The 27,591-nt window shown below is 39.8% G+C and overlaps 2 protein-coding genes across 4 annotated transcripts; one reads left to right on the top strand and one right to left on the bottom strand.

Moving 5' to 3' along the window:
• The first annotated feature begins 105 nt into the window (after positions 1 to 105).
• Positions 106 to 26,489, top strand: rassf4a (Ras association domain family member 4a). Of its 3 annotated transcripts, none has more exons than XM_061789029.1 (11): positions 106 to 237; positions 9,453 to 9,521; positions 9,604 to 9,679; positions 17,497 to 17,606; positions 20,062 to 20,141; positions 22,405 to 22,577; positions 22,979 to 23,080; positions 23,683 to 23,734; positions 23,837 to 23,958; positions 25,869 to 25,966; positions 26,246 to 26,489. In XM_061789029.1, the coding sequence occupies exons 2-11, from the start codon at positions 9,469 to 9,471 to the stop codon at positions 26,313 to 26,315; spliced, it is 936 nt and encodes a 311-aa protein (XP_061645013.1). In that variant the 5' UTR covers positions 106 to 237; positions 9,453 to 9,468; the 3' UTR covers positions 26,316 to 26,489. The 3 variants fall into 3 exon arrangements, with proteins under 3 accessions (XP_061645013.1, XP_061645012.1, XP_061645014.1); XM_061789028.1 differs by having other exon boundaries at positions 17,497 to 17,615; XM_061789030.1 differs by lacking the exon at positions 22,979 to 23,080 and having other exon boundaries at positions 17,497 to 17,615.
• On the bottom strand, positions 5,042 to 7,192 carry LOC133485420 (C-X-C motif chemokine 11-like). Its single transcript, XM_061789039.1, has 4 exons — positions 7,040 to 7,192; positions 6,794 to 6,911; positions 6,623 to 6,706; positions 5,042 to 5,504 (listed from the first exon to the last, which is right to left on the bottom strand). The coding sequence occupies exons 1-4, from the start codon at positions 7,104 to 7,106 to the stop codon at positions 5,390 to 5,392; spliced, it is 384 nt and encodes a 127-aa protein (XP_061645023.1). The 5' UTR covers positions 7,107 to 7,192; the 3' UTR covers positions 5,042 to 5,389.
• Positions 26,490 to 27,591: the final 1,102 nt, after the last annotated feature.

The raw sequence follows: 27,591 nt of genomic DNA, 5'->3' as shown, positions 1-27,591 counted from the left end.
GCAAACTGTAGGACCTTGATCACACTGGGGAGCGGATGCAACACTAATACAACAGGGCCCGCCTATGCCAAACGCCGATTGGTCGTATTTTACATCACGGTCTCCTATTGGCCCATCTTGTTGTCAGTTAATTTTGGCAGCTCACAGACAGCACAGCGCCCAGAGGGGGGCAAGAAGACTGCTCAAAGATAAGCCTGATAGTCCACACGAAGGAACAAGGAGACCTCAATTGCTATGGTAAGAAGCTTTAAGTATTTACAACAAATAAACCTTTAGCCAATCATCTTCGAATTCAATGACAGAATGTTATAATTTAACTAAGAGATGGACGAGATCTCAAGTTGGACGCAATAAGTAGGAGGTGGTTTCTCCTAACAATTCTTTTGTGGTTGTTTCAACATTGTGATGTTTGTGAGTTAACTTTCGTATTTTTACGACGCATGGGGTTGGATGGATGGATGGATGAATTCGTGGTGATGATGTTGGGCCGTTGCCGGTGTAGGTGTGCTAATTGGATGCAGCTCTCGCGATGCTTCTTTGTCCACACATGGCGTATAAAGAAAGGGAACAAGCAATTCCAAGCTTTCTCTGCTGTTGTCAACGTCACCTGAATTATTCATTAGAATGTCGACAGACTGGGAATTCATTTAAATGTGTAAATATGCACGAGGGACAAACACAGACTGACCACCCCATTTTGGACATGTTTAGAAGCAATGCTATCAACCTCGCTTCCACAATTTCCATGACATTCGGCAAAATTGGTAAGGGGGATGATTTGGTCAAAAGGTGGTTGCAGCTACAATAGCACCACAATTAGAACACTGAAAGACTTCAGATTTCTCCATTCTTCGTTTGACTAAATATGCACCAAAACCTAATATTCTCCTTTATAGACTAATTTTTGATGCATACAATAATTTGTCAAAAAAAAACAATTTGTATATAATAAGTTCTAAATTGGAAACATCCAGAGCACTAATTTTGCCATATACAGCCAAGCATGTATTTCGTTTTTCATCACATATTGTTTAAGGGATGGAGTTAAGGGATACATCTGAAATATAAAATATGCAAAGTATGTTAAAAACACCCAAGTTAATTTGTTGCTGGTAGTTGGTGTCACAAGTAGCCTACTATCGTAGAAAAACACTATACTTAATGACATTACATTAGGATGATGATCCACGTGATCCATGTGGAGTTGAGCTCGTGCTAATTTGGGGGACTTTTTGTACCCCTGTCATTGAACACTGGGTGGCAGCATTGTACATGTGTGAGAGCTACTTAAGAAACATCCCAAATGTGTGTTCACTGTGATGGGTAAAATGGAGAGAACACATTTCGTGTGCATGCATGCATGTTCATGACAATAAAAGGTGATTCTTCTTCTAAAATGACACTTGATAATTATCTGTTAAACATTTACTGTGTAACTATATTAGTAATTCTCTTGATTAGTATCGGATAATAACCTAGTGGTTGGCTCGTCTGCCTCACAGCCAGGTTCGGAGTTCGAATCTCAGCTCGGGGTCTTCTTTTTTTTTCCCTTTTTTTTTTTTGTCCTGTTCGGCTGTTAGGTCAAGCAGAATGGAAAATCTGTATCCCTTTTATGCCAAAACAGTTTTACTGTGCTTCCGCTGTGGTATTATAATTGAGGTTTATTGAGAATCAGACTTCATCAGTCGAACAGAACAGAAGTTTCTAGAAGGGAGAAAGAAACAAAGACAAAAGACAAAGCACTAATTTTAAACAGGATTAGAGAAGTAAATCATTACATTATCTACAACAATGAAACGTTAAATATGAGTGTTGCATGCGGCTGTAGTGCTACACCCTGTGAGGGAAGGACAGGAGAAGAAGCATGCAGGACCAGGGTTGTGAACCCGGCTGTACAACTGAAGTGTGGTGGCATTAATTATGTAAATTATAATAGTGTACAGGACGAGATGGGATGCACAAGCAATTTGCATATTCATGAGTTATTTGTTACAGTAAGGGGTGTGTGCCTGCGGAGTGTGCATGCAAGTGAATTGATACTGTTTTACATGCACAAAGACTGACAGAAGTGTCCTGAAATTGCTGTGGCCAAACCGCGGCGGCTGAGGACCCCAACCAATCAATCGAGGGGCAGGATCAGGCCCAGGGGTCCACCCGAGAGCAGGCCGGGGGACGGGACATGTCCCACACCGTGGGACCCAGGGCGGTCTGCCGGCCCCACCGAGGCGCCCCGCTCGGGTCTTCTTGTGTGGAGTCTGCATGTCCTCCTCGTGCTTGCTTGGGTTTTCTCTGGGTACTCAGGCTTCCTCCCCCATTCGAAAAAAAACATTCTTTTTCGGCTCACTGAGGACTACATTCTGCATAGTGGTGGTGCATGTGAATACAAGTGTGAATTTGTCTCTATGTGCCCTGTAATTTTTCTGGCAACCAGTCCAGGTTGTCCCCTGCCTCGCGCTCAAAGTCAGCTAAAATAGGCTCTCACTCACTACCCTAATGAGGACAAGCTCTATAGAAATTTTGGGGTCCGACTGGCAAACCAAAACAGACTAAACCAAAGCCCTTTATCGCAAAGGTGACTGGTGTTGTACCATGTTCAAGCAAGGGATATCAGTAGTTTGATGAGCATTTTTTTACAGGCTATAACCATGTAACTTTCATTCATTCCTTCATTCATTCATTTTCCGTACCGCTTATGCTCACTAGCGTACTGGAGCCTATCCCAGCTATCTTTGGGCGAGAGACGGGATACACCCTGAACTGGTCGCCAGCCAATCGCAGGGCACGTATAAACAAACAACCATTTGCACTCACATTCACACCTATGGGCAATTTAGAGTCTTCAATTACCCTACCTTGCATGTTTTTGGGGATGTGGGAGGAAACCGGAGTACCCGGAGAAAACCCATGCAGGCACCTGGAGAACATCCAAACTCCACACAGGCAAGACCAGAATTTAAACCCGGTCCTCAGAACTGTGAGGCAGATGTGCTAACCAGTCACCCACCGTGCCGCCACCATGTAACTTAATGTGTAAAATATTTATAGATGTTCCATATTAATTTGTTTCAATGATCAATTTTTGACTTACTGTAATTTGTTTTGTGGTGATCCCTCTATTACACTGTATAAACAGGTGGAGGCTGCTCTCGAGGAGCTCAACCCCTGATGTGGTTAATGTACAGTAGATTTCATTTAAGTCATGTTAGGTTTGAAAGTACAGTGAACCCCTACTATTTGCGTTGGCTAGGGGCCGAGCCGTGGCCCGAATAGTGATAATCCGAACATACTTTCACTTGCAGTTTTTCCTTTGACTGTGCTCAAGGTGCATTCAAGGACAGCCAACAAAACAGCACATCTCAAACGCAGACAAAAACACTATTCATGAATAATGTCAAGATTCCAACAGATATCATTCTTTGGCCTGAGCAAAAAAAAAAAAACAGTGAATAGCCCAAAATTTTCAGTGAATGATGGTAGATAATTTCAACACCAAAAAAAATAAATCAGCAAATATTCATGAATGTTGAACCATAAATATTTTGAGAGTTCACTGTAATAGTTGTTTTTGTGTTTCATAATTGATTTTTTTCTCCCATTTTTCTGTAAAGTTGTATTTTTACCAGGAAACTTCCTTTTTCCACTGTTTTTCCAAATCTTACACACTGTATTGCTTATTTTGAATGAAGCAATTGTTTTCTGGTTCGATGGTGATCACACTTTTCCTCTTTGCCATCAGTCTTACCCTTCTGTGGTGCCATTGCAAGAAACACACCCACAAAAAAGCAAAGCAAAAGTAAACCACACTTGTGGAGTTAATTATTTTGACATCACACATGATGATGGCTTGAACTTCAAGTTTTGTTTTATTTGTTTTAATATTTATTCCGGAAAATGTCATACAACTATGTGGGGGGCTTTTGTTTTTAAAGTTTCTATTGAATATGAAATTGTTGTATCTAATCTTATCACAAATTGACTGGTGTCACTATTCCATAAAATGCTGTCCCATTCGGCTATCACAAAAGGCCCTTGTTAAGGAGCTCACTTTCACTTTCCATTAACCACTAATCTCTGCTTGCAGTCATTTCGCAATCATCCACATATCAAAGAGATCAGTTGGATAACCAGGCAGGTTATGACACGAACATTGATTCTCAAATGTCAGTGAAGAGTAATTCAATGAGTGCCCATAAAAGAATGTGAGTGGGAGGTTTAATAGACACCATAAACAACCCACTTTCATTGTTCTCAAACCTTGTCACATGAATGCGTTGTCATGTATGAGCGTAAAAAACTGTTGGATTAATCTTACCCAACATTATAATAGACACAAAAGGAATGAAGACGCTTGTTACTTTTTCTCATGAGGAGGGCGTATGGGAGATTGTTCAGATCACAGTCTCTCAACACGCTCTAAACAATCCCCCCCCCTCGCTCCTGCATTTATTTGAAATAGGAGGGATTTACAATCATAATGTTCTAAGCAATAAGACACAACACAGAATATTTGATAATAAGAGGGTTTTTTCCCAGACATAGTATTTTAAGCAATAAGACACAACACATAATATTTGATATTATTCTAAGTAATAAGACACAACACAAAATATTTGATATTATTCTAAGTAATAAGACACAACACAAAATATTGGATCAACACCTGTCACGACCCGACCACATCCGATCACGTCCTTGGTCCAAGCGTCCTTCCATGGATGATGCTGAGTCTTCTTTTTGAAGGCGAAACATCTAAAATTGTCCATCATACTAATGCAAGCTAAGCAAATAAATGATAACTTCTATAATATATTTAACAAAAACATAATGTAATGCAATGTAATAACATGTCATGTCACGGAGAAGTTTCTGTCAATTGAACATAAGCCACTTTTTGATGTTTGGGTCGAGAAGTGTTCCCCTTCCACTGACTCACATCTTGTGGTTTATTAACTAAAGCCGAGGTCATGTGACCTCCCGCAACCTGCTGGCGAAGAAATACTCCCATGACATCCTCTCTTTGATAATAAATGACACACTAGTATACTGTTGAATTTTTTTATTTTCAAAACAGTATCTAAATGTGATATAAAAATAAATAACACACTTGCACGTAACAAATATTGACTGGTTAAAGCTGTTGGAGTTAACATTTAGCCTCCAGGGCTTTTTAGTGAACATGACAGATAAATAAAGTTTCTTACTGCTAACATGCATAAGAAGACCAATCTCATTTCAAACACAGACAGCCGGATCACAGCTGTGTGACACTTTGTGGAAAAATAAAAATAAAATCACACACTGGCCTGCTGGTTTTAAACGGCCCTGATATCTGTTTGTATCCTAAAGTCCAATGTACACACTCTCGGATCTTGCACAGTAACTTTGCATGCTACTGGGGTTTATTTGAGGCTCTCCCGCGGTGTCGAGAACGCTGGCGCTGGCCTCTCCTCCTCCTTCTCCTCCTCCTCAGACACAGCTTCACGTTGCGACCCTGAGTTTTTGCTCTAGAAAACATAGCAACATATTATGTGGTATTTGTGTGTGTGTGTGTGTGTGTGTGTTAAAAGTGCTCAGTTACAGGGTGCATGTATTGTATATCTGCTGCATTGTCACTTTTGACATCTTTGAAAAAGAATGCAACCAAAATAGCATTCAATGTCTGTAAACTATGACCTCATGTATTATGAGTAATACACTGCTATTATGTATAGAGGTCAACGTTCATTTCTAACCTAAATTGAAGGATGACATGGGGGTTGGGTGAGCACAGGTGTACAAAAGCATCACAAAGTCTGTTTTTCTGACATGAACTGTGCTGATGGATTGCATGTATGTATGCGTGTGTATGAAGTCCAAGATTATTCATATCCTGGGAAAATGTGAAGTGAAAGTGAATTTTTAATTGTTGAATTGATTTCTTTTAGTTCAGCATTTCCTAAACTTTTCCAGCCATGCACCCCGTTCAACATCTCAAGTTGGCACACCCCTAACATCCAAATAAAGTTTTATTTAAACCCCCAAAATTTATACCTGATCCCTATTAGACTTCAATCTTGCAACCCCACTTTAGGGATCCCTGTTTCTAGCTGCAATTGACACAAATGCGTAACTGTAAGAAGTTGTTTTAAAAAAAAATATTGAAAAAATAAAAAATATTCTTATGGGACAATGTTGAGGAATTGCAAATTTGCATAGCTCCAAAAGATCCTGGGAATTTAATCAATAAAAATAAAATGTAGCCCACCTATCTCCAAATATCCAAGAAGAACAAGCCTGCCTATGACTCCAACATTTTACAGTGGACGATTCGGCAGTTGAACAATTAGCAAATTGACCTAAAATAGTGTCCTATATCCAGACAAAAAATATTATTATTATTCACAGACCGCTTGGAGTATATCATGGGGACCACCAGTAGAAACACAAATCAAGAGCTCTGATCAACTAAACATTAATAAAATAGAATGAATAATTATTCCCATGGAACTTTTCGTCAAATTGAAATTGAATTTTAAAGAACGAATAAATGGGGAATATTTTACAATCTTATGTCATTTCCAGTTAAAAGATACCCACTCAACAGATAAAAATGCAATAAGAATATTTTTTGATTCCGTTTTACCTGTTCCAGCATCGAATCAGCTGCTTTCCCATTGGAGCATCTGGACTCAGACAGACAGGCTCATTGCTGCTCTTCAGCATCACTCTGTAAAACACATGCACATTAGGTCACTTGGATGTGTGTATGTGTGCGTGTGTGCACGCGAGTGTGTGTGCTGCACATGGTACTCACATAACTGTGACTTTGTCGCAGTTGGGGTTCTTGGGGTACACGGTGAGCTCCTGCAGTTTGCCTCGCACGCCAGCTTGTGTCTCAGGACACAAACATCTTCCCGGAACGAACGTGCTGTCTGCACAAACACAAATAACAGGATTAAGTAGGGGTCACTCGGTGTCGTGAGATTAGTTTACATAGGATCGCACGCACAAACAACGGTGGCGACAGTAAACACACTACATGAGCAGGAGATGTTCTCACCTGTGTTCAGCACACAGCAGGCAGCAAGCAAGATGAGCCTGCACACTGACAGAAGGTTGAGCCTCATATTTGACGATGACTGAGCCCAGACAATGATCTCCTTAACCACACGCCGCTCCTTTATACCCTCACGCCCCACCCCCGAACACTCAAGAGCCGGGCTTTCCACACCCGGAAATTCCCTAAAGCACTTTCCCTCTATGGATTCTGTAGAGAACCTGGACACCATTACTCTGCTTTAGCCCTGACACCCTGAAGGACACTCTTAACTGTTTTTCCACATTTAACACCGGAAAGAGTAATTCCAAATTAAAGCATTGTTTTCTCATATGAAACTACAAACTATAATTTGACCTGTTACCAGTTCTACAGTACAATTAAAGCTAGCTTTAAAAAAATGCAGGGAAAAAAAAAACTGGTCTTCCACAAGCATGTGTTAATGTAAAACCCACAGCGTGCATCACCAGAAGAAAACTATACTCACGGTGAAGAGTCATATTTTGTGGTTGTTTTTCTCCAGCTGGAACTGGGGCAACTTTTTGGTTTCCTTATGTCCGCTAGAAAGATGACACTGAAGAGGAATTTCAAAATTCAGCATGATGATGACATTAAGCATAAACCAAAATGAAAGACGGAATAGTAGTTTTTTTTTTTTCTAATGACATATCCAGATCCTGGACTTAAACCCAATTGAAAATAAATAAGAGAATGTGAAGAAGGCTGTGCACAAGATCTGCCCTTGGAAGCTGATACATTCGGAGCACTTCCGCATGCTGATTGAATCTTAATCCTTTGTTTTTTCCCTATAACCGATTTGTGTATTTTTCAATTGAGTTGTGCAGGTTTTAATTGACAGTAGGTTTCAAATTCATTCATTTAATAACATCAGAAAAAAATGATACTGTATTTTAACAGGTGTGTGTTCACTTTCTATTTCCAGTAACCATGAACTCATACTTTTTCTTTTTTTAAAGAGAAAGTACAGAAAGGGCTGCACAGGATTAACTAAAATGACACTGGTCATGTTTTAGGCTTTGCCAGTGATAGTTACAAGCTGTTGCCTCACAGCCAGTCTGCTGGTTCTGTGTCAACAACACCATGTGATTTATCCTAAGTGGGCCTCTCCTGTTTTCACTGTCATCTATCTATCTATCTATCTATCTATCTATCTATCTATCTATCTATCTATCTATCTATCTATCTATCTATCTATCTATCTATCTGAGGTGGGTATAGTAAGGCACTACATTTTGGGATAAATTGTACTGGTCAGAGTACTGTTAATGCAACGTACCTTTTACTTGAATACTTTTGTTGATAATAAATGCTACTTCCACTCTGTTACATTAAGCTACATTCCGCTCGCTACTTTTATTTTTATCTATCTATTATAGCTTGGCTAAGCTATTTGTTTTGCTTTGTCACCGAGACTTCTGCCTCGGGTGCAGACTTTCTTGTGACTGAATTTTCCTGAACTTGTGTATTTTATAAATATTTAATTTATCATTGTTTTAGTTCAAGTGATATCATTGCTTAATATCTGAAGTTGCATATTTTATATTTTTGTGTTTTTGATGTTCGTTCTGATTTTAAATAATCAGAATAAATCAGAAAAAAAAGAAAGTTACTGAATACTTGAGTAGTCTAAAGTAATTATTTGGAGGACTACTTTTAACTTTGACTTGAGTCATATACCTATATTATTCTAAAATAAGTATTCTTGTGTACAATCTTGGACTACTCTACCCACCTAAATATGTCTTCCAAATTTGCCAACAACTACAAAGAAGAGTGTTGTTAACAACCCTGACAAATTTGAATGTTTGAAGAAAATAATTAAGCACTGTATATAAAATAAGGCTTCAAAATCGGGAAAAATCAAGTGGGCGTGTTTGCTGAATGCGTGAAACCACTGATGCGGATGTAGTTGCTCAAGTTCTTATATAGTGGTGGAGGAGGGACTCATGAACGCCGCCGAAGTGGATCACTGGGCACCGTTTTAGCCACGCCTCCCAAAAATCTGAAATGGTAAAAGAAAAACACAAAAAAACGTTTAACGCTATATCTCCACATTGGAGTATTACATTATTCTCAGTCTTTGAACATGTTTTCTGAAATTATCTTCAAACATGTATAACAAATTTAGAAACAAATCTCTGAATGTTTATAAAGTTTTTTTTTTTTTTTTTTTTTTTTATACAGCTCATTACAGGTGTACCTAATGCTGTGGCAAGTGAGCTTGTGACCACTGTGTTTTGCAAGTTGATAACACTTTCTAAGATCACTTGGAGCGTCATTCTTTAGAGCTGTTCGCTTGGTGATCACTCTATCCAAAGCAGATGAAGAATACATCGGTAGCGACTATTATTGTTCTGCCAATGTGGCAATGCTAATAAATTATTTTTGGCCACAGCTGGACTCTCATCAGAATGGAAGAGAATCAAACTCACGTGAAGCTCAGTGCAGAGAAACTAATACCCAAGTGAGTCCGCTTACACGTTGTACTTGCACACAATGGTGATTGCACTGAATAGCACAAATTCAAGCTCTTGTTCTTTTGTCAGGTCTGACATGCTGTCGTTGCTTCGCACTTACAACTGCTACCATGAAGGCAAGAACTTCCAGCTGAGGGCTCGTGAGGTAAGATCACTTGGTGTTAATAAGGAAGAAAGGAATTTGGTAAATCCATTGTCTGTTTATTTTGGGCTGCATGAGAAAAAGCAACGGTCTGTGGAGTGCTCTCATACCAAAAATGAAACCAGTTGAACCAGTGCTCTCAGGCAGACAAAGGAGATTACTGTAAAACAGGCTGTGTACAAGTGTCCAGTATGGGCCCCTGAACTCCAACCACCAAAAATCCCCATTTCTCTCCAGTTAATATGGAATAAGAGAGATATGCAGTCATACACACAAACAAACCACTCGCCAACTGAACCTTTTGCTGTTGTGTGTGCAGAAATGTTTTCAGGAGTGGGGTTATTTGTTTGATAATTGTTCCGTGGCATTTATGGCCAGGAGTTTCCCCTTGTGCACAGCAGCAGGTTACTGAATGGTCGAGTGTGTGTGTGCGTGGGCAGCCAACCGTGGTCATGATGTGGCCCTCATATTTGTCCCCCAACCAGTCAGACTCAGAACTTTGTCTCATTCTGGGAAAGTCCCCCACATTCCATCTGATGGCGACCTCCACATGTTGTCCATAGTCTCAGCGTACAGTAGCGTAATCATGGCGTGAAATTACATAGACTGCATGCTGCACATACAGGGTGCAGATTTTACTAGTGCAACAGATTAATGCAGTGGTCCTCAAACGTTTTAAACCAAGTAACACCTAAAAAAAAATAGCTCTCCAAGTGCCACCATAATAACCAACATGAAAATGCAGTAGCATAGTAGGTCTAAGGGTTCATCAAAAACAAGACCGATTTTTATTCCTAAAAAGTATATTTCATACTATTATAAGCCACTGTAACATTATGCACAGTTTGAACATTGAACATTAACACTGTGCTTTAATATGGGAAGCAAAACAACTGTACTAAAGTAATGGTTCAATTAAACTGAATTGCACATAGAAGTTAAATCAAATAACTACCTAAATAAAAGTTTAAAACCAAACAGTGCTTGAAGATTAAATGCGAAGGTATTGTACTAAAAGGTTAAACACAACTTTATAGGGAGTGGTTGTTTCGCGTACAAGATTACAGCTTGGACCGGTCGCCTCTCAATCACAGGGCAATTGTGTAGAAAGACAAAAATCCGCTTTCATATCACACCATCACTGAGTGGGAACTGAACCAACGCTACAAGGATGTAAGACTAGTGAACCACTACACCGTCAGTGACCAAATTAGGGCAAATCTTGTTTGTTTTGTTGTTTTTCTGTTACTTTTTTTTCACATCTGAAAAAAATAACTAAATTTAAAATCAAAATGCTTTAACACTGTAAGGTACTTTTCTTTGCTGGTTGGCTGAGAGAAATCAAAGTTGTTGTTTTTTTCTATTTAACGTTGAGGTGTGCTGGCTCCATACTGAGCACCCACTTAGATAATGAATAAATCACCAATAAATAAATGTCCAAGAAAGTGCTGCAATGACTTCCTCATTGTTGCAGTGACTTCCACATTCACATAGATTATATTGGCTGGTGCATATCATAAAGTCCACAGTTTGGAGTTTTTCCAGACAGTTTGTAATGCTGTCTTATAAACAGATAAGTGTAGTCATAATAGTTTCTTTCAATTGCGGGTCAAAGCTACACTGTGAGCAAACACGACTTTTTGTACGGCTGAAGCAGATGAAGGCAAACTGCGTGAAAGGAGGTCAATGTAGTGAATAATAATCCATTCATCTTGTTGTTGCTTTTTTGATGATGACGCTGGATGGTGGGTGTGTACTCGTCAGGTGATGTGTGAGTCAGGTCGTGGGAGAACGAGTAGTCAGGTGCTTTTGACTTATAGGTTCAGGAAAATGAGCACAGGCAGTTTTCGGAGTTGCCCTGACATGTTTGAAAGCTAAGTGTGGAACGGTAACCTGAATGAGGATGATTAGGAGGAGGAGCAGGATAAAGATGATGATGAGGATGATTATGATGTTAGAATGACGGAAGAGGAACCTTGCTGGAGTCCCTGATCACTTTACTAACTTGTTTTAATTACACACACATTCACGCCAACGGACAATTTATAGTCTTCAGTGAAAGTGACATGCATGTTTTTGAAAAAAAAAAACTGACAGTCATAAGCCGGGGTAAAATTGGAGTCAGGGCAGCAAAAGAATAAAATATATAATAATAACTTCAGAAGGTAACATCTATCCATCCATCCATTTTCTGAGCCGCTTCTCCTCACTAGGGTCGCAGGCGTGCTGGAGCCTATCCCAGCTATCATCGGGCAGGAGCCGGGGTACACCTGAACTGGTTGCCAGCCAATCGCAGGGCACATACAAACAAACAACCATTTGCACTCACAGTCACACCTATGGGGAATTTAGAAATGTCAATTAACCTACCACGCATGTTTTTGGGATGTGGGAGGAAACCGGAGTGCCCGGAGAAAACCCACGCAGGCACGGGGAGAACATGTAAACTCCACACAGGCGGGGCCGGGGATTGAACCCGGGTCCTCAGAACTGTGAGGCTGACGCTCTAACCAGTCTTCCACCGTGCCGCCCAGAAGGAAACAGTGACCACCAAATGGGGGAAAATGGGAAGAAGAATTAATTAGGGATTATTGAAAGGAAAAGAAGTGAAAAATGTCATGTTACAGGTATTCACATTGTGTTGTATTAGTGCAAAGGAAATGAGAAAATTAAATAGTATTACAATAACGGCCACTATCCTGTGTTTAATTGTTTTTAAAGGCATACAAGTCCTGTTTTAGTTCTAAATAAGATGTGTACGACAGTAATTAAGTGAGTAAACTAATGGTAAAATAAAAAGTAAACCAAAAATTTACGTACAGCACTGTGTGCACTGCACTTCTTCAATTGTTGTCGTCAAGTGTAGCTTCCTCTCGTGGCTATATGAGGTTGTTTTAATTTAAATCGCATTCAGTTGTAGGACCACATATGACCACTAGATGTCAGTGTCGTACTTTAGTAGAATACATCCATCCATTCATTTTCTGTACAGCTTATCCTCATTAGGGTCACGGGCGTGCTGGAGCCTATCCCAAGAATATATAAATATTTCCGTTCATGCATTTTCTATAGCGCTCGTTCCCATTAGGGTCGCGGGTGAGCTAAACTCGACCCCATCTGGCTGAGCGAGAGGCGGGGTGCACCCTCGGAATTTGTGATTCGAACCTAGGTCCTCTGGACTGTGATTCAAACGTGCCTACCATTAGTACACTGTGGTGTCAATAAAAATGATATAAGCAATGAAATAGTATTTGGAAAAAAATACAGAGTGCACAGTAGTATATGTGCTAGAAAGTTTCCTTTCAGAATATTTTTTTTCTCTGCCATAGTTATCAATATATTTCTTGTATACAATTGCCAGACTTTATTTTTGGATGTTTTCTATTTACCTTTCTGATCAATATTTGTGTATACATTTATGGTGCATATAGTGCATGACAATTATATTTGCTTTAAAATGTTATAAAACTCTAGAATTGTCTAAAAAAATATTTTAAACAGTTTATAACTAAATGAATAATTTTTTTGGTTGCCTAAAGTATGTTAACTAAGAATGTATTTGGGTTGAGGCTGCAATTGTCCTCGTGGTTAGCACATCTGCCTCACAATCTTGAGATTCTGTATTCGAATCTCAGCTCTGGGCTTTCTTTATGGACTTTGCGTGTTCTTCTCATGCTTGCGTGATTCTTTCCACATTCCACGAACATGCATGTTAGGTTCATTAATGAATACTACTCTAAATTGTCCATAGGTGTGAGTGTGAATGGTTATTGTCTACATGTGCCTCATGATTGACTAGCGACCAGTCCAGGGTGAAACCCACCACTCGCAACAAGTGTTTAGGTTGTCGTGAACATAAAACATCATCATATGCAGTGATTTGATATGATTTCAGCTTTTTAATAGAAACTGTAGCATATACAGCACATATGTAGAAAGAGTATAAACATGAGCAAGTCTTCACATTGCATGCAAATAAATAGTCATTCACTCCTTGTGTGTCCATCCTGCCGGAGCGTTAAAGTTCCGGTAACCTTGCTTGGTGTGAAAGTGCCCCCCGTGGAGCCCCTTCAAGTCCGCATCTGAGCAAAAAGCCAGTCCACGGGGTCTTTGCCTCGACTGTCTTGTTGTCGCCTGAGCGAACAATCTTCTGTGCCGCTCCCACCCACGCAAGAAGGTCTACAAGTCCTGTGGGCGCGCGGGGAGCCACGAGGAAGCGAGGCCGATACAGAATGTTTCATCTGAGCCTTGGACAACTGCCTCAGTCTGGGGGTTCTCTGGAGCCTGAAGGGGCCCGGGTTCGAGGCCCCCTCTGGAAGAGCGAGAGCCTGGATGCTGCTCATGTAGTCGTCCAGGGACTGGGAGCTCTGGGCGGACTGGCAGGCCGCGGGATGCAGAGGCGTGTCCTCCAGCGTCTCCATGATGGTGGGCAAGAGAGGCAGGGACTGCAGCAAGCGTCTGTGTTTCATGCTGAAACAGCAAAAACTAAATTGTCAATTTCTATATCCTAATATTTCTCTCTGTTACCTTCAGTATGTACAACAGTACTTCTTTGTTTACAGCTTGAGTTACTGTTAAAACCATAAAAACAGGGTCAAAGATTAATTTTATTGTAATTTTGAACCATACAACCACAATCATGGTAAATTACATAAATTATGTGTTAAATATGTTGTTAGCTAGATTTTTATTTGACATTTGTTTCATTTTGATATACAATTATTTTGAAATACACTTTTTGAAAACACTGTTATCATTTATATTTATTTTTAAATATATATTGCATTTGATTATATTATTATTATTATTATTCAATTTGTCATAGCCCCATTAATCTATTAAACCAGTGATTCCCAACCAGAGTGCCGTAGCATCCTAATATGTCATGAGAGATCATCAGGTGTGCCATGGGAAATTATCCAATTTCACTTAATATTTTTTAATTATTATTTATTCATTACAAATTGATTTTTATTCATCCATCTATGCCCACGACTTACGGTGACAAGTAGAAGGATTTAATGTTCTTACATTAGGTAGCAGAAGGTAGACTAAAGCTGTGTATCCACCTGTTGGCATTCATACAACAGAATAAGTCATGACCCACACACACACACACCAAGGACATTTTTGCGTAAGATGAGACATTATCATATTTTTTTCAGTATTCATACTTTTTATGACATAATTGCTTAGTGGTGGCCCATGAGATTTTTCTTATGTAAAATGGGTGCCTTGGCTCAATAAAGGTTGGGAAAACACTTGACTAAACATTTTTTAATTCCAGCAATTCCTATTTTCGTATCACCCAGCAAACACTTTCCTGTTACCTCAGGCGTCTTCAAAAGGGTGAGCAATTTTAGTTTATTTTAATTTTATCAAATGTTGGTTTACTGTATGACATTTAGGAATGTTTAGATTTGATTAAAACATTGCCTGTACAGTTAATAAGTCACATAACAGATTGTATTCCACTGCAATGGAGTTCAAATTTGGTATTATATGGCTTTATTAGTAATTCCTACGTATATTACACTAATATATTACTATCTTATAATAGAAGAAGCTAGAAGAAGAAGAAGCTTGCTCACCCTTTTCGATGTAGTTGTAGTTGAGGTGTATGAAGCTGAGTGGTGTAGTGAGGTCGTCTCAGTCAAGTATCTGACTCGTGGACCTCGTATTCCAGCTTTATAGTGGCAGCCTGAACCAGTGTGATTAGGCGTGACTCCTAAATATAGCCCTGCTGACCTTACTGTGTCTGTGTGTGTGTCTGTGTGTGTGTGAGAGAGAGAGAGAGAAAGAGAGAGAGAGTGTGTTCATGCCAGTTCGGAAACCTTGGAGCAGTGTGCTTGGAGGCTTGGCTTCATTCAATGTTTATATTTCAGACACAATAAAGCCGTGGCAGCAATTTGGCGTTCTCCTCTGACCATGAAAATAATAAAATAAAAACAAAAAAACATAATCAGCTGCTTTTTGTTTTATATTTCAAAACAACTCTCTGCATCGTGATTCTGTGGACCAACCCGCTCATGATGAGGACACGCAGGCTCCTGATTATTCATGCACTTTTAACAGCTTGTAAACACTAAAATATGGAGTTGCGTAACTACAGATATCTAAAAGGTCTTTGTAAATAAAAACATGAATAAATTATAGTACTAATAAACCAAATTAAAATGCACACATTTTCTCCAGGGTTTGTATTAACTGCTCAGGTTTAATAATCTACGGTACATATAACTATAATAAAAATATGGCAATGTAACAAAATATTATAACTGAGAATAATGAAGCAAATTACAAAACTTGTATTGCTGAGAAACACTTTTATTAGGTCTGAAACAAATTTACATTTGGAAAAACAAGAATTACAAAACCAACTGACATGTTAAAATATCATTTAACAAAAGCAAAATCAGAAGCAAAACACTTCGACTGGCTCTGCAACAACTTTACGAATAGTGACTCTCGCCAAAAGGGTCTTGTGTCATGAAAGAGTTTTTTTCTTAAAGTGAATTTGTTTTCACTTTAATTCATTTTGTTGATGCTGCTGAGTTACCATACTTCTGTAATTGCTGACATCTTACGTCGTTGTCGATGCACCAAGAGTAGTCTGCTAACTCACGAAAATTGCAAATACGACACTTCACGATGTTCTCTGTTTGACTTATATTACAAGTGTCCCCTCTCCCCCCACCCAAGAATATAAAAAAATCGTATGACCCAGTAACTTTAAGCAGGGTAAACTGATATCAACAATTGGGCTAAGTTTGAGCATATTTCCCATTTCCGATAAAAGTTAGCAAAGGCCCAATTGTTGGATGTCCCTAAAAGATTATCCTGAGCGATTATCCTGTGGTTTTCCATGTGTTAGAAGCACAGGTGTCCCGATCCAATTTTTGGGATCGGAAATCGGAGGGAAAAAAAAAAAAAAAAAGAGTATTGGATTGTACTGGATCTAAAATCTCAGATTTTAACAGTGTTATACAAGCAGTCCATTCTTTGCTCCGCGCCAGCACTTCTATCCAGACTTTTTTTCCATCATGTGTGGGGTCTCTCATATTTAAAACAATTGGTTTGTCAATGGCAATGACACATCCACTACGGAAGGTATTTTCGTATTTAAAGTGCTGTGACATTCACAAGTCTCAGGGAAACTTCATGCTCCATGATTTACAGACAGCCTCAGACTTCAATGAGTCACGCCTCTTTGGTGGCTGCGCACACATTTCCAAGTTACGCACGGTGCGTGTGTCAGAAGTCTGGACGGCAGAATGTGCGTAGCTGGAAGGTGTGCAAGCTAGGTGTGAAAACAATTCTGCACGAACGGGAGAATATGGCCCTATAGGTTACCGTGCAGCCTGACAGAGAAAACAGTGACTATCATTTATTTATTTTTCCTTTTTTTAACAGTTTATAATATTTAAGTTTGGGTCACAATGTAGTTACTTATGGGAAAAGCCTTCTCTTTTAAAGTAATTTTGTGTTAACATTAAAGCGTTATACAGTTAAGCGACAGTTTTTCCTTATGAGCTAAATATAGCGGCTGACTAGGCCCAAATCAAAGTGTTTCGCCCCTACACCTACGTGACCCAAAGCCGTCCCGACTCTGTGGCCCTCTGTGCTTCACAGACATGACTTCACCCCTGCACTGTTGTGAAAGGGCGTGGTGCTCCTGATGCCGTTTCTTCTAAATGAGAAGCTTCACCCTGGAGCGCCTGTTCTTGCACGTACACCTGACATTGAGCCTTCGTGGCAGGATTTCCTCTCTGAGTAACGTGTGTGCACGTGTGTGCATGTGTGTGCATGCGTGTGTATAGGAGGAGGAGGGGGAACTCATCCTGGAGGGTTTGCTGAACATCCACTGGGGTCTGCATCGACCAATCAGACTTCAAATGTACGATGACAACGAAAGACTGCGTCTCAACCGGTATGACAGGCGAGTACACAGACTCGTTCGCAATCCCTGTGCTGAACGTACACAAGGACACCCTCACCCTCATTGTGCATCCTGCATTGTGTCATCTAGCAAAACCCTACTGTATACATTACTAGTACATGATGTTGATGTAACACATATTTGGCCTACTTTTGTGATTAACTGTTATTCACTTGTCTACGAAATGAGGTGAATATATTTACTTTACTTAAACATTATGCTTTCTACTTTTTTGTGAAAGTGAAAACTGTATTCACAGAGCCTTTCAGGAAAATTAAGATAGAAACCATGGGCCTTATTAACTAACCGTGTGTACGCACAGATATGTGCTTAAATCGTGCGTATGCACGCTAATCACACAAATATGTGATTCCTCATTATGTTTGTACTTGTTTTTGTTTGTACTCTGCGAACAAATTTAGAACCTCATTAGACCACACGTTCACACAAATAATGCAGGATCAGCTTTCGAGAAAAGTTTAAACACATCTCCTACCCAAGCTGCACAACATATTGGAACAACAGTTACAGTTTATAAAAACAATAATAAAACAAATTAACAATAACAAAATTTTTAACAATAACAACTCAAACCAGGAATTTGCTAATGGGTTGACTGTCCTATATAACAACAAAAGGGATATTTCATCACTTTTACCTTATTCTGTTCAAGTGCTTACACAGTAGTATATTGCATTTATATTTCCAGTTATCTGTGTGCAGTCCGACGCTGTCACTTAACGTGCAGAAAATGCCATCGGACCGCTCGCATTTCCGAGGTTTTCCAAGGCTTCAGTATTCTTTCTAATCCCTACATTAATCTGAATTATACATTTTTCTGTGTGCAAATGTGATGTAAATTGTTAGATTTGCAAACACATCCCACCTGGCATGGTTGAATTGTGACGTACTCCGGTCGGCATATGTCGCATATACTGTATTTTCAGTCGCTGCCAACGCTAATTTCATGAATTTGATCAACTACAAATGCCTCTTTGCTGTGCTATATTTATTCCTTACTGTGTGTTTTAAAAGCATATGCAGTGCCTGTTCATTCTCGGCTCTTAAATTGTTTTTGTATAGGTACATGTATATTTTTTGCCACATTCTGTCATTTAACTTCGGAATACATAAAACATTCTTTACATGATTATTAGGCTATATCTTGTCGTTTTTTGTGCATAGCAAGCTACCAACATACCAACTTTTTGAAAATTGGAAAAAGATTATGAAAGTTAATGAAGTTTTGGTTCAGCCATCTCTTGTGACTTAAACCTCCCGCATTGGCTGAGATGCGGTTTGTAAGGCAATAGGGGCGCAGTTAATGCAGACTGCAGGTCGAGGGCATGAGCCCGGAATATAGAATGAATTCTGATTCACTAACATATGGACGGTTGTGCGAAGAAAATTGGCCGGTATGCACGTGCTGTGAATCTGACGGTGATTTTGCGTAAATGCTCAACTTCTGCACAGCATGAGAACATTTCTACGCATTAATTTGTAAATAACACCCAATGTGCGAAGAGGTAACGATTTACAAAAGTAACACAATGCCATTTATTATCACTTTCTTTTTCCGTAACATGCTACAGTAAACCACCACAACTTGCAGGAGATAGGGAATAACGAATAGCCAATAATGAAAAACTGTAAGTAATATACTGTACCAACAGTCGGTTGGCTTTTTCGTCAGTGTTGAGGAGTTATTGAATGAAACAATCAGCAATCATTATTGCAGACCACTGATTGGTTGTGATGTGTGTATGGCCATGTTGGCTAGATTCTAAAATCCATCCATTCATATTTTATAGTGCTGGGTAGTGGGTGAGCCAGAGCCTATCCTAGCTGACTTTGGGCGAGAGGCATGGTACACCATGCACTTGTCACCAACCAATCGCAAATTCTTATATCATTATTGAATTGTTGTCTGCAGAAAAGTCTCTAAGAAATAAAAACTAAACAAGTATCCATCACCTTTTAACTTTAACAATGGATTTAGCTTCCAAGTGTGTTGAAGAAATAGTTTTCATGCTGTCATACACCATAGCAAAATTAATATAATTCAGTTTGGGGTTGTAATTCATGTTAAAACTAATTATTTGAAAATATCCATTGCATATCTGTAATCTATTTTCTTTTTCTCAGTTAAGAATATAATTTAGGTGGCAGTAATCTGGGTTTATATTAAAATGACTGCAGAACATAAACTTAAAAAAATGGCAGTCTGATATGGACATTTGAGAATCTGTCAATTTGAAAGACAAATAGTACAATTTAAACAATTGCATGTGTCAATCAGTGTCATCTGCCATCAACCTAAACTAAGCTTCGAACTCTATCTAACGTGAAAATATTTTCCATAAACTGTCTAATCGACTGCATTCACATACATTTGTATACAGTGTATTACAGAAAAAAAATGTATGTTTAATGTTTGCATTTACAGGAACAATACATCTATAATTGCAAAGCAACGATCAACAGAGTCGAACAACAACTCACTGAGCAGGGAAAATGGACCAGCAGGTGAGTAAAACATGTGCCCTTTAATCCTACACACAAACACACACACACACACCTAATTATAACAGATTGCCTGTTTAAGAACAGATTACAGCCCTGCTTCAATCAGCGTAATTCCACGACGCACGTGCCGATGTAATCTGATCATGAGACACTGATCAATTCAGATCACGTGTTACCACACTGGAACTAATTACAGCTCTGATCTGGTCCCTCCTCAATACGTGCAACACTCATATACACACTTTATTTAGCGAAAACATTTCATGTGTTCAGGTTCAGAATTCATTTTAATTCCCTTCAGACTTCTGGAACATTGCAATCCAGATTACTGGATTTTACAGCAACAAGTTTAGCCATGTGATATTTTTTATCAGGATTTTTAATTCAATGCAATTTAGAGTCTTTGAAGTCCCTGTAAAGTGAATATAAACACCACAGAAAAGAGTGTTGTTTAGAAGCCAGGCAATTTTGAATGATTAAAAAAATTACCAAGTATATAAAATGAGGCTTCAAAATCATGAAAAACTAAGACGTTCCCTCCACTTTCAAACACTGTGGACATGTTTGCTGAATGCGCTGAAAGCACACTCATCTGTCAACTGTCGATCGACGCAAGGCTTTCCATGCCACGACTAGAGGCGCTAGCAACCAGCTAGCTCGTGAGCTAATGTGGGCGCCACTCGGCCATTGGACGAGTAGTGGGCTCGTCCGCAGGACACCTCCGGTTATTGAACACGTTATTCAGCGTGTGGCTCACACAACATCACAGACATCTGAGCCCATACGTACTTCCTGCTAGTTTTAGTATATCTACAATGCTTTGTCTTCCAACATATTAGCATAACCTATTACCTGAATAACCCAAAATACATAACACTTTGGAATTAAAATTAGGACACTGAGTTGTTCAGTAAATTGTGGCATTCAAGAAACATTTTTAGGGTGTAAGCATAGCTAGCTAGCTAACTTCACGCTGTACTGGTAGAAATGGTTCAAGTAATTATAAATAAGTAATTGCACTTGCGCCGGACAATCACTAATTTGAACTTCTAGTGGGAGAGGGGGGACTCATCCAAAACACCTGAGTCCGTCGCTGGGCACTGTTTTAGCCATGTAAAAAAAAATCTGGAAAACTGAAATGGTAAAAAAAAACTGTTTAATGCTATAGCCTACAGGTATCTACAAAAGTCAGTACTACATAGTTCTCATTCTTTGCACGTTTTTAGTCATTATCGTCAAACACGTCTAATGTATTCAGTAACAAATCTCTGAATTCACTTTACAGGGTCTTTAATGAATTTAATATTTTTGGAATGTGAGAGCTAGGAAGACTGAGTACCTTGAACGGTATGACGAGAACATCCAAATTCCACACCAGATCGCCGAAACCAAGATTAAACCTCAGATCTGCTCAACTGTGAGGCAACTGTGCTAAACACTATTGCTACAAATGACAATTAATGTACATTTTTTGTTGGGTCAGGGCGTAATCTGTAATTGTTTTAAATTACTAAATGTACTTTTCAAGTACCGGTACCCTTAGAATTGCTCCATGAATAATTAATGTACAATTGATAAAGTATACTATACCATTGTTGCCAAGTGCTGTAGTTTGACAGATTCCAGCTCAGTTAAGCAAAAAAATTCTGACTCTAATTTTCCAATGTAATGAAATAGTTATGAAATATTCGGTTCATTTTATTTATTCATTGATTTATTTATTTTGCAAGAAGGTAAAATCTGGATTATGGGGAGAAAATCATTTGAAAATCAATTTCATTTATCGTTCCGATACTCCTCACAACCTCTCGAGAGCATATTTGAAGTGTATTAGGGAACCGCTCTGATATGCTGCAATGTAATACCCAACAATGAAGTCCTCTTCATTTTTTTTTTTTATTTTTTTTTTTTATTGATGCGCAAATTATGAAGGAGTGGAATTTTCTTATGTTAAATTTGCCATAGTAGACTAGTGGTTAGCATGTCTGCCTCACAGTTCTGAGGTTCTGGGCTTGAATTCTGGTCATCTTGTGTAGATTTTGAATGTTCTCCCTGTGCTTGCGCGGGTCTTCTCTCGGGTACTTCCGCCGACGTTCCAAGAAAATGCATATTAGGTTCATTGAGGACTCTTAAATTGTCCATAGGTATGAATGTGAGAGTGAACGGTTGTTTGCCTATATGTTCTCCCCAAACGCTATAGAAAATGGATGGATTGCTTGTCCGACCATTCTAAAAGTAACAGTGATTTCTTTTTCTTATTTAGGGATGGGTGTGGATGGGGTGCAGGAGGAGGAGGAGTCTCCACAGCTACTGAGGACCAGAAGTGACGCATCCTACATGCAAGTCCAGAGGAGGTCAAGGACAAACACCGCCAGAAACCTGCAGCGTTTACGCACACACAGGTTCTCTATCAACGGGCACTTCTACAACCACAAGGTATAAAGAAGCACACACACACATACACGGTTACATGTCCACACACAGGCGCAGGTGCAGAGGGGAAGGACTTTCCTGGAAGGATGTTCCTCTACTTGCACTGCTCATATTTCACAATAGGTTGGCCGTGTGCAGATTTCACTCATGAGTCCTATTAGGAGCACTTCATCAGTTCCTCTGTGTGTGCGTGTGTGTGTGTGTGTGTGTGTGTGTGTGTGTGTTGTGTGTTGTCCAACACTGTGCAGCTGCTCAACCACTGACTTCCCTTCTAGTTTGGACTTCCCGAACAAAATGTTCAAAGCCCCTAAGTGGGGAAATGAGAACTGAGCACAGAAAGTCCCAAACACTGTTATACATTTTGAGCGCTGAACAGATTTGTGTTTGTGTCATACTTCTCACAGACATCTGTGTTCACTCCGGCCTTTGGTTCAGTCACTAACGTGCGAGTTAACAGCGCCATGACGACGGTACAGGTCCTTAACATGCTGCTACAAAAGTTTAGGGTAAGGCAAATGCATATGTTAATAAATTTAATTCCTGAAATAACAATAGGGTGTCTCATTAATCTAACAGCTGCCACTCTGAAAATCTTTACTTACATAATACAGTTGACCCCGGTAGACTCGCAGTTCGGCACCAGGGGATTCACCTATTTGCGGATTATTTTTACAAAATAATTGTTTCCTTTTTTTTTTCTTTTTTTTTTAGGGGAATGGACACTAAGAATGCTTGTTGGCGGAATGTTTTTATTTTACTTTAAAAAAAATATTTTCAATGCAATTATAATGGGTGTCAATAATTAGTGGATTTTCATTCTTCTTTCATCCATTTTTACATACCACTTATCCTCATGAGGATCATGGGTGAGCTGGAGCCTATCCCAGCTGATTTTGAGCAAAAGGCAGGGTACCCACTAGTAAGGGTAAAAATATTTAAAAATAAATAAATAAAACATTAACATACAAATACTTCATTTTTTTTAGATGTGCTAACGGGTCTTCAACCGTGCCACCTATTCTTCTTCTTAGTATTATTATTATTGTTATTATTATACTGTATATGAAATAAAGATCAATAATATCTTAATATATTTTTATCTTTTAAGGTGGAAAATAAATCAGAGGAGTTTGTCCTTTACATGGTCCACGAGTCTGGCGGTAGGTTATCATTTTCATAAGGAAATATTTCTCATAAATTAAATAGTGGATGCGTAATTTCTAGAAGATTACAATCATAGTTGTCTTTATTAATTGATTTAGAGCGGACCAAGTTGAGGGATGGTGAATACCCGCTGGTGACCCGTGTGCTTCACGGACCCTGCGAGATGATCTCCAAAATTTTCATCATGGAGGCTGACTTGGGAGAGGAAGTCACCTACGATGTGAGTCTCATTTTCATCACGGTGTCCACGGGTGATCTCTTTCAAATGAGCACAGGCACACAATGGACTAATTATGTCAGGTTAAATTTAGCAAGCTGAGGAAAGCTATCCGGCTATGGGACTTGTCTGACAATAGGCGGCCATGTTGTGAGTGCACTGAGGAGAAACTAAAGTAAACTCAAGTTGATTTTGAAATGAAAACAAGCAAAAAAGTCAGGTTATGCAATACATAAAATGGACTGCTGTTAGTTCACCCATCAGGGCAATAAAATGAGATGAAGCTGTGTGTCTCTCTCATGTCGCATTTCATGTGAGAGCATAGTTGAGCTCGTCAACACTAAAGCAGCTTTCAGTTGTGTGAAGCAGAAATCCTCTTTGTTTCACATCGGCATCACTCCAAGTCCCAAATCACATCCTGTGTACATGCAGCACAATTCTTGCTTTTCCCTTACTGAAGACATTAACTGAAAGCAGCAAGACCCACATACAAGCAGAAGTGAGGGCCCAACAAAGCGCATCCAGGGAGGAAACTGAGAATATGGTGATGTCCATGTACTCTGGACCAGGGGTTCTCTTTTTGGGTCCCAGGACCCTTTAATGGGGAGACATTTGTCCACGGACCTCCTCGTAATCTTAACGCCAATTAAACTGTGCACGCCTAAATGCCACTGGAATAGTTATTTTTTTAACATCCATCCATCCATTTTCTGTACCGCTTATCCTCACTGGGGTCGGTCGGGGGAAGGCTGGAGCCTATCCCAGCTATCTTTGGGCGAGAGGCGGGGTAAACTCTGAACTGGTCGGCAGCCAGTCGCAGGGCACACATAGACAAACAACCAGTCGCACTCACATTCACACCTACGGGCAATTTAGAGTCTTCAATCAACCTACCATGCATGTTTTTGGGAGGTGGGAGGAAACCGGAATATCCGGAGAAAACCCACGCAGAACATGCAAACTCCACACAGGCGGGACCAGGATTTGAACCCCGGTCCTCAGAACTGTGAGGCAGATGAGCTAACCAGTCATCCACTGTGCCGCTTATTTTTTTTAACATTACAACTTAAATATTAATGACCTCTTTAATAGAAAGAGACGCATGCCCATTTATACAGTATCTATCAAAGGTCTACACATGCTGTGTTCAAATTGCAGGTTTTTGTAATAAAGAATGAGATACAGATAAATCATTTCAAAGGTTTTCCCATCCTTATTTGACCTATAACCTCTACAACTCAATAGAAAAAAAAATAATTTGAGAGCTTAAGTAAAAATAAACAACTGAGATCTTATGTCTTATCTTAAGTGTGCACACACGGTTATAACTGAGGATGTGGCCGTGTTCAGAATTAACCAATCACACTCAAACTTAAATGGGGGTCAGCACACACCTGCCACCATTTAAAATGCCTCAGATTAACCCCAAATTTATTCCAGCTGTTCTAGTAGGGTTTTCCCGACAGGCTTTCTAACAGAAGCCTGACGGTTTTGTGCTATGAACAGTTCCAAATAGCAGTCAGTGTTGACTGCTATTTGAAACTGCTCATAGTTCCCTCCACCTTGACTAAAGCCCTGAAGCATGATGCTGCCACCAACATGCTTCACTGTAGCGATGGTGTTCTTTTTGTGATGAACAATTGAATTTTGATGTATTCTACAATTCCTAAAATTGTAAATCCTATAATGTGGTGCTAAACGTCTTATGCTGAAAGTGTTCACTTGCATCACATCTTGATTGTTTTATTTCAGTTCTGTTGCATGTGAATAGCATAAAGGCAAAACCATACAAACGCTGTCATTGTCCAAATACTTGTGGACCTAACTGTATTATAGTGGATTGGATGTCTGGACAGGGCATTTGCAGCTTCTTTGTGTTTAAATACAGTATTTCCATGCTTTCCCCTCGGCAGGTTGCCCAGTACATCAAGTTTGAGATTCCAGTTTTGGACAGCTTTGTGGAGAAGCTAAAAGAGGAAGAGGAGCGGGAGATAAACAAACTGACAAAAAAGTATGTGAAGATTCTTGAATGTATAAGATACAAAGCCCTACTAATTGAACATGTACAATGGCGTCCAATGTCCATGTCTCCTCGTTATAAAATCAAAACAAACTTGCGAGGCCGTCAATGGAAGCAGTGTTAGTTAAGAAACCGCTGCAGTCATATGAGTGACATTCCTGCATCAGAACCCAGTCAATGTGATCATTTAACTACTATATGTAATGTCATTCACCTCTTTTTAAAATTCTTTTTATAATGCAGATGATGTGTTTTCTTCCCCCTGTGCAGATACATCGCTCTGAGGTCAATGATTGTCCATCAGCTGGAGGGCAAAACTCACTCCTGTGACCCAGTATAAGTGTGTCTGTATGTGTGTGTGTGTGCGCGCGTGTGTGTGTGACACTATTTATATATTCACAATTTGTATGACGCATTCTTACATCTTTCGATTTGTACATGCAGTTTGGTAATATAACAAAACTGTTATGTTTTCTACAACTTTTCTGTAATAAATCAACTGTATGGCCTTAAAGTTGTCTTAAAGTTCTCTTCAAAACAAACATCCATCCATTTTCTGAGCCGCTTCTCCTCACTAGGGTCGCGGGCGTGCTGGAGCCTATCCCAGCTGTCATCGGGCAGGAGGCGGGGTACACCCTGAACTGGTTGCCAGCCAATCGCAGGGCACATAGAAACAAACAACCATTCGCACTCACAGTCATGCCTACGGGCAATTTAGAGTCTCCAATTAATGCATGTTTTTGGGATGTGGGAGGAAACCGGAGTGCCCGGAGAAAACCCACGCAGGCACGGGGAGAACATGCAAACTCCACACAGGCGGGGCCGGGGATTGAACCCGGGTCCTCAGAACTGTGAGGCTGACGCTCTAACCAGTTGTCCACCGTGCCCCATCAAAACAAAACAAACATGCCATTGAAAAAAAAGAACTTATAATTTCCTGTTCAGCTACAGTAACTGATGAGGATATTAGCATTGTTCTGCTGAGTGACTTTGCCAGCTAGTTCCCATGCACCCTGTGTGTGCGTGTGTGTGTTTGTGTGTGTGTGTGCACAATGGGGTATCCTGAGAGAGAACGGCGGGTCCTTGTTTCCCACACTTTGGCAAACAGTAAGAAGTGTTGACTGTTGTCATTTTGTCGGGCCAACCTTGGCCTTCAGTCAGTCCGCTATTATTATTCGTTGATTAATGCAATTTCTAATGCGCGATATCTTGACCCACATCCCTTTCCCCTCAGTCAGTACTCCAGCAGGAATATACAGCAGACACATTTGGCACAAACAAGTGTTGTTTCACCGTGTTGTTTAATGCAATCCCACAGACGAGAAATTAAAAGTAAATGAAATCTAATGGGCGGCACGGTGGCCGACTGGTTAGAGCGTCAGCCTCACAGTTCTGAGGTGCGGGGTTCAATCCCCGTCCCCGCCTGTGTGGAGTTTGCATGTTCTCCCCGTGCCTGCGTGGGTTTTCTCCGGGCACTCCGGTTTCCTCCCACATCCCAAAAACATGCATTAATTGGAGACTCTAACTTGCCCGTAGGCATGACTGTGAGTGCGAATGGTTGTTAGTTTCTATGTGCCCTGCGATTGGCTGGCAACCAGTTGAGGGTGTACCCCGCC

Source organism: Phyllopteryx taeniolatus, chromosome 11, assembly GCF_024500385.1.
Source record: "Phyllopteryx taeniolatus isolate TA_2022b chromosome 11, UOR_Ptae_1.2, whole genome shotgun sequence".
In the NCBI taxonomy this organism is placed as follows: domain Eukaryota; kingdom Metazoa; phylum Chordata; class Actinopteri; order Syngnathiformes; family Syngnathidae; genus Phyllopteryx; species Phyllopteryx taeniolatus.
This window is presented reverse-complemented; position numbering and strand designations above follow the sequence as displayed.

What these genes read in the sequence shown, in the direction of transcription:
- LOC133485420 (XM_061789039.1), bottom strand. Translation starts at nt 7,106, where the DNA reads ATGAGGCTCAACCTTCTGTCAGTGTGCAGGCTCATCTTGCTTGCTGCC. An exon ending in CTGCTGTGTGCTGAACACAG is followed by an intron (nt 6,912 to 7,039) that starts GTGAGAACATCT and finishes GTGTTTGTGCAG; the next exon opens with ACAGCACGTTCGTTCCGGGA. An exon ending in TGCGACAAAGTCACAGTTAT is followed by an intron (nt 6,707 to 6,793) that starts GTGAGTACCATG and finishes TGTGTTTTACAG; the next exon opens with AGTGATGCTGAAGAGCAGCA.
- rassf4a (XM_061789028.1), top strand. Translation starts at nt 9,469, where the DNA reads ATGGAAGAGAATCAAACTCACGTGAAGCTCAGTGCAGAGAAACTAATA. An exon ending in CAGGGAAAATGGACCAGCAG is followed by an intron (nt 20,142 to 22,404) that starts GTGAGTAAAACA and finishes TTTCTTATTTAG; the next exon opens with GGATGGGTGTGGATGGGGTG. An exon ending in GGCACTTCTACAACCACAAG is followed by an intron (nt 22,578 to 22,978) that starts GTATAAAGAAGC and finishes TACTTCTCACAG; the next exon opens with ACATCTGTGTTCACTCCGGC.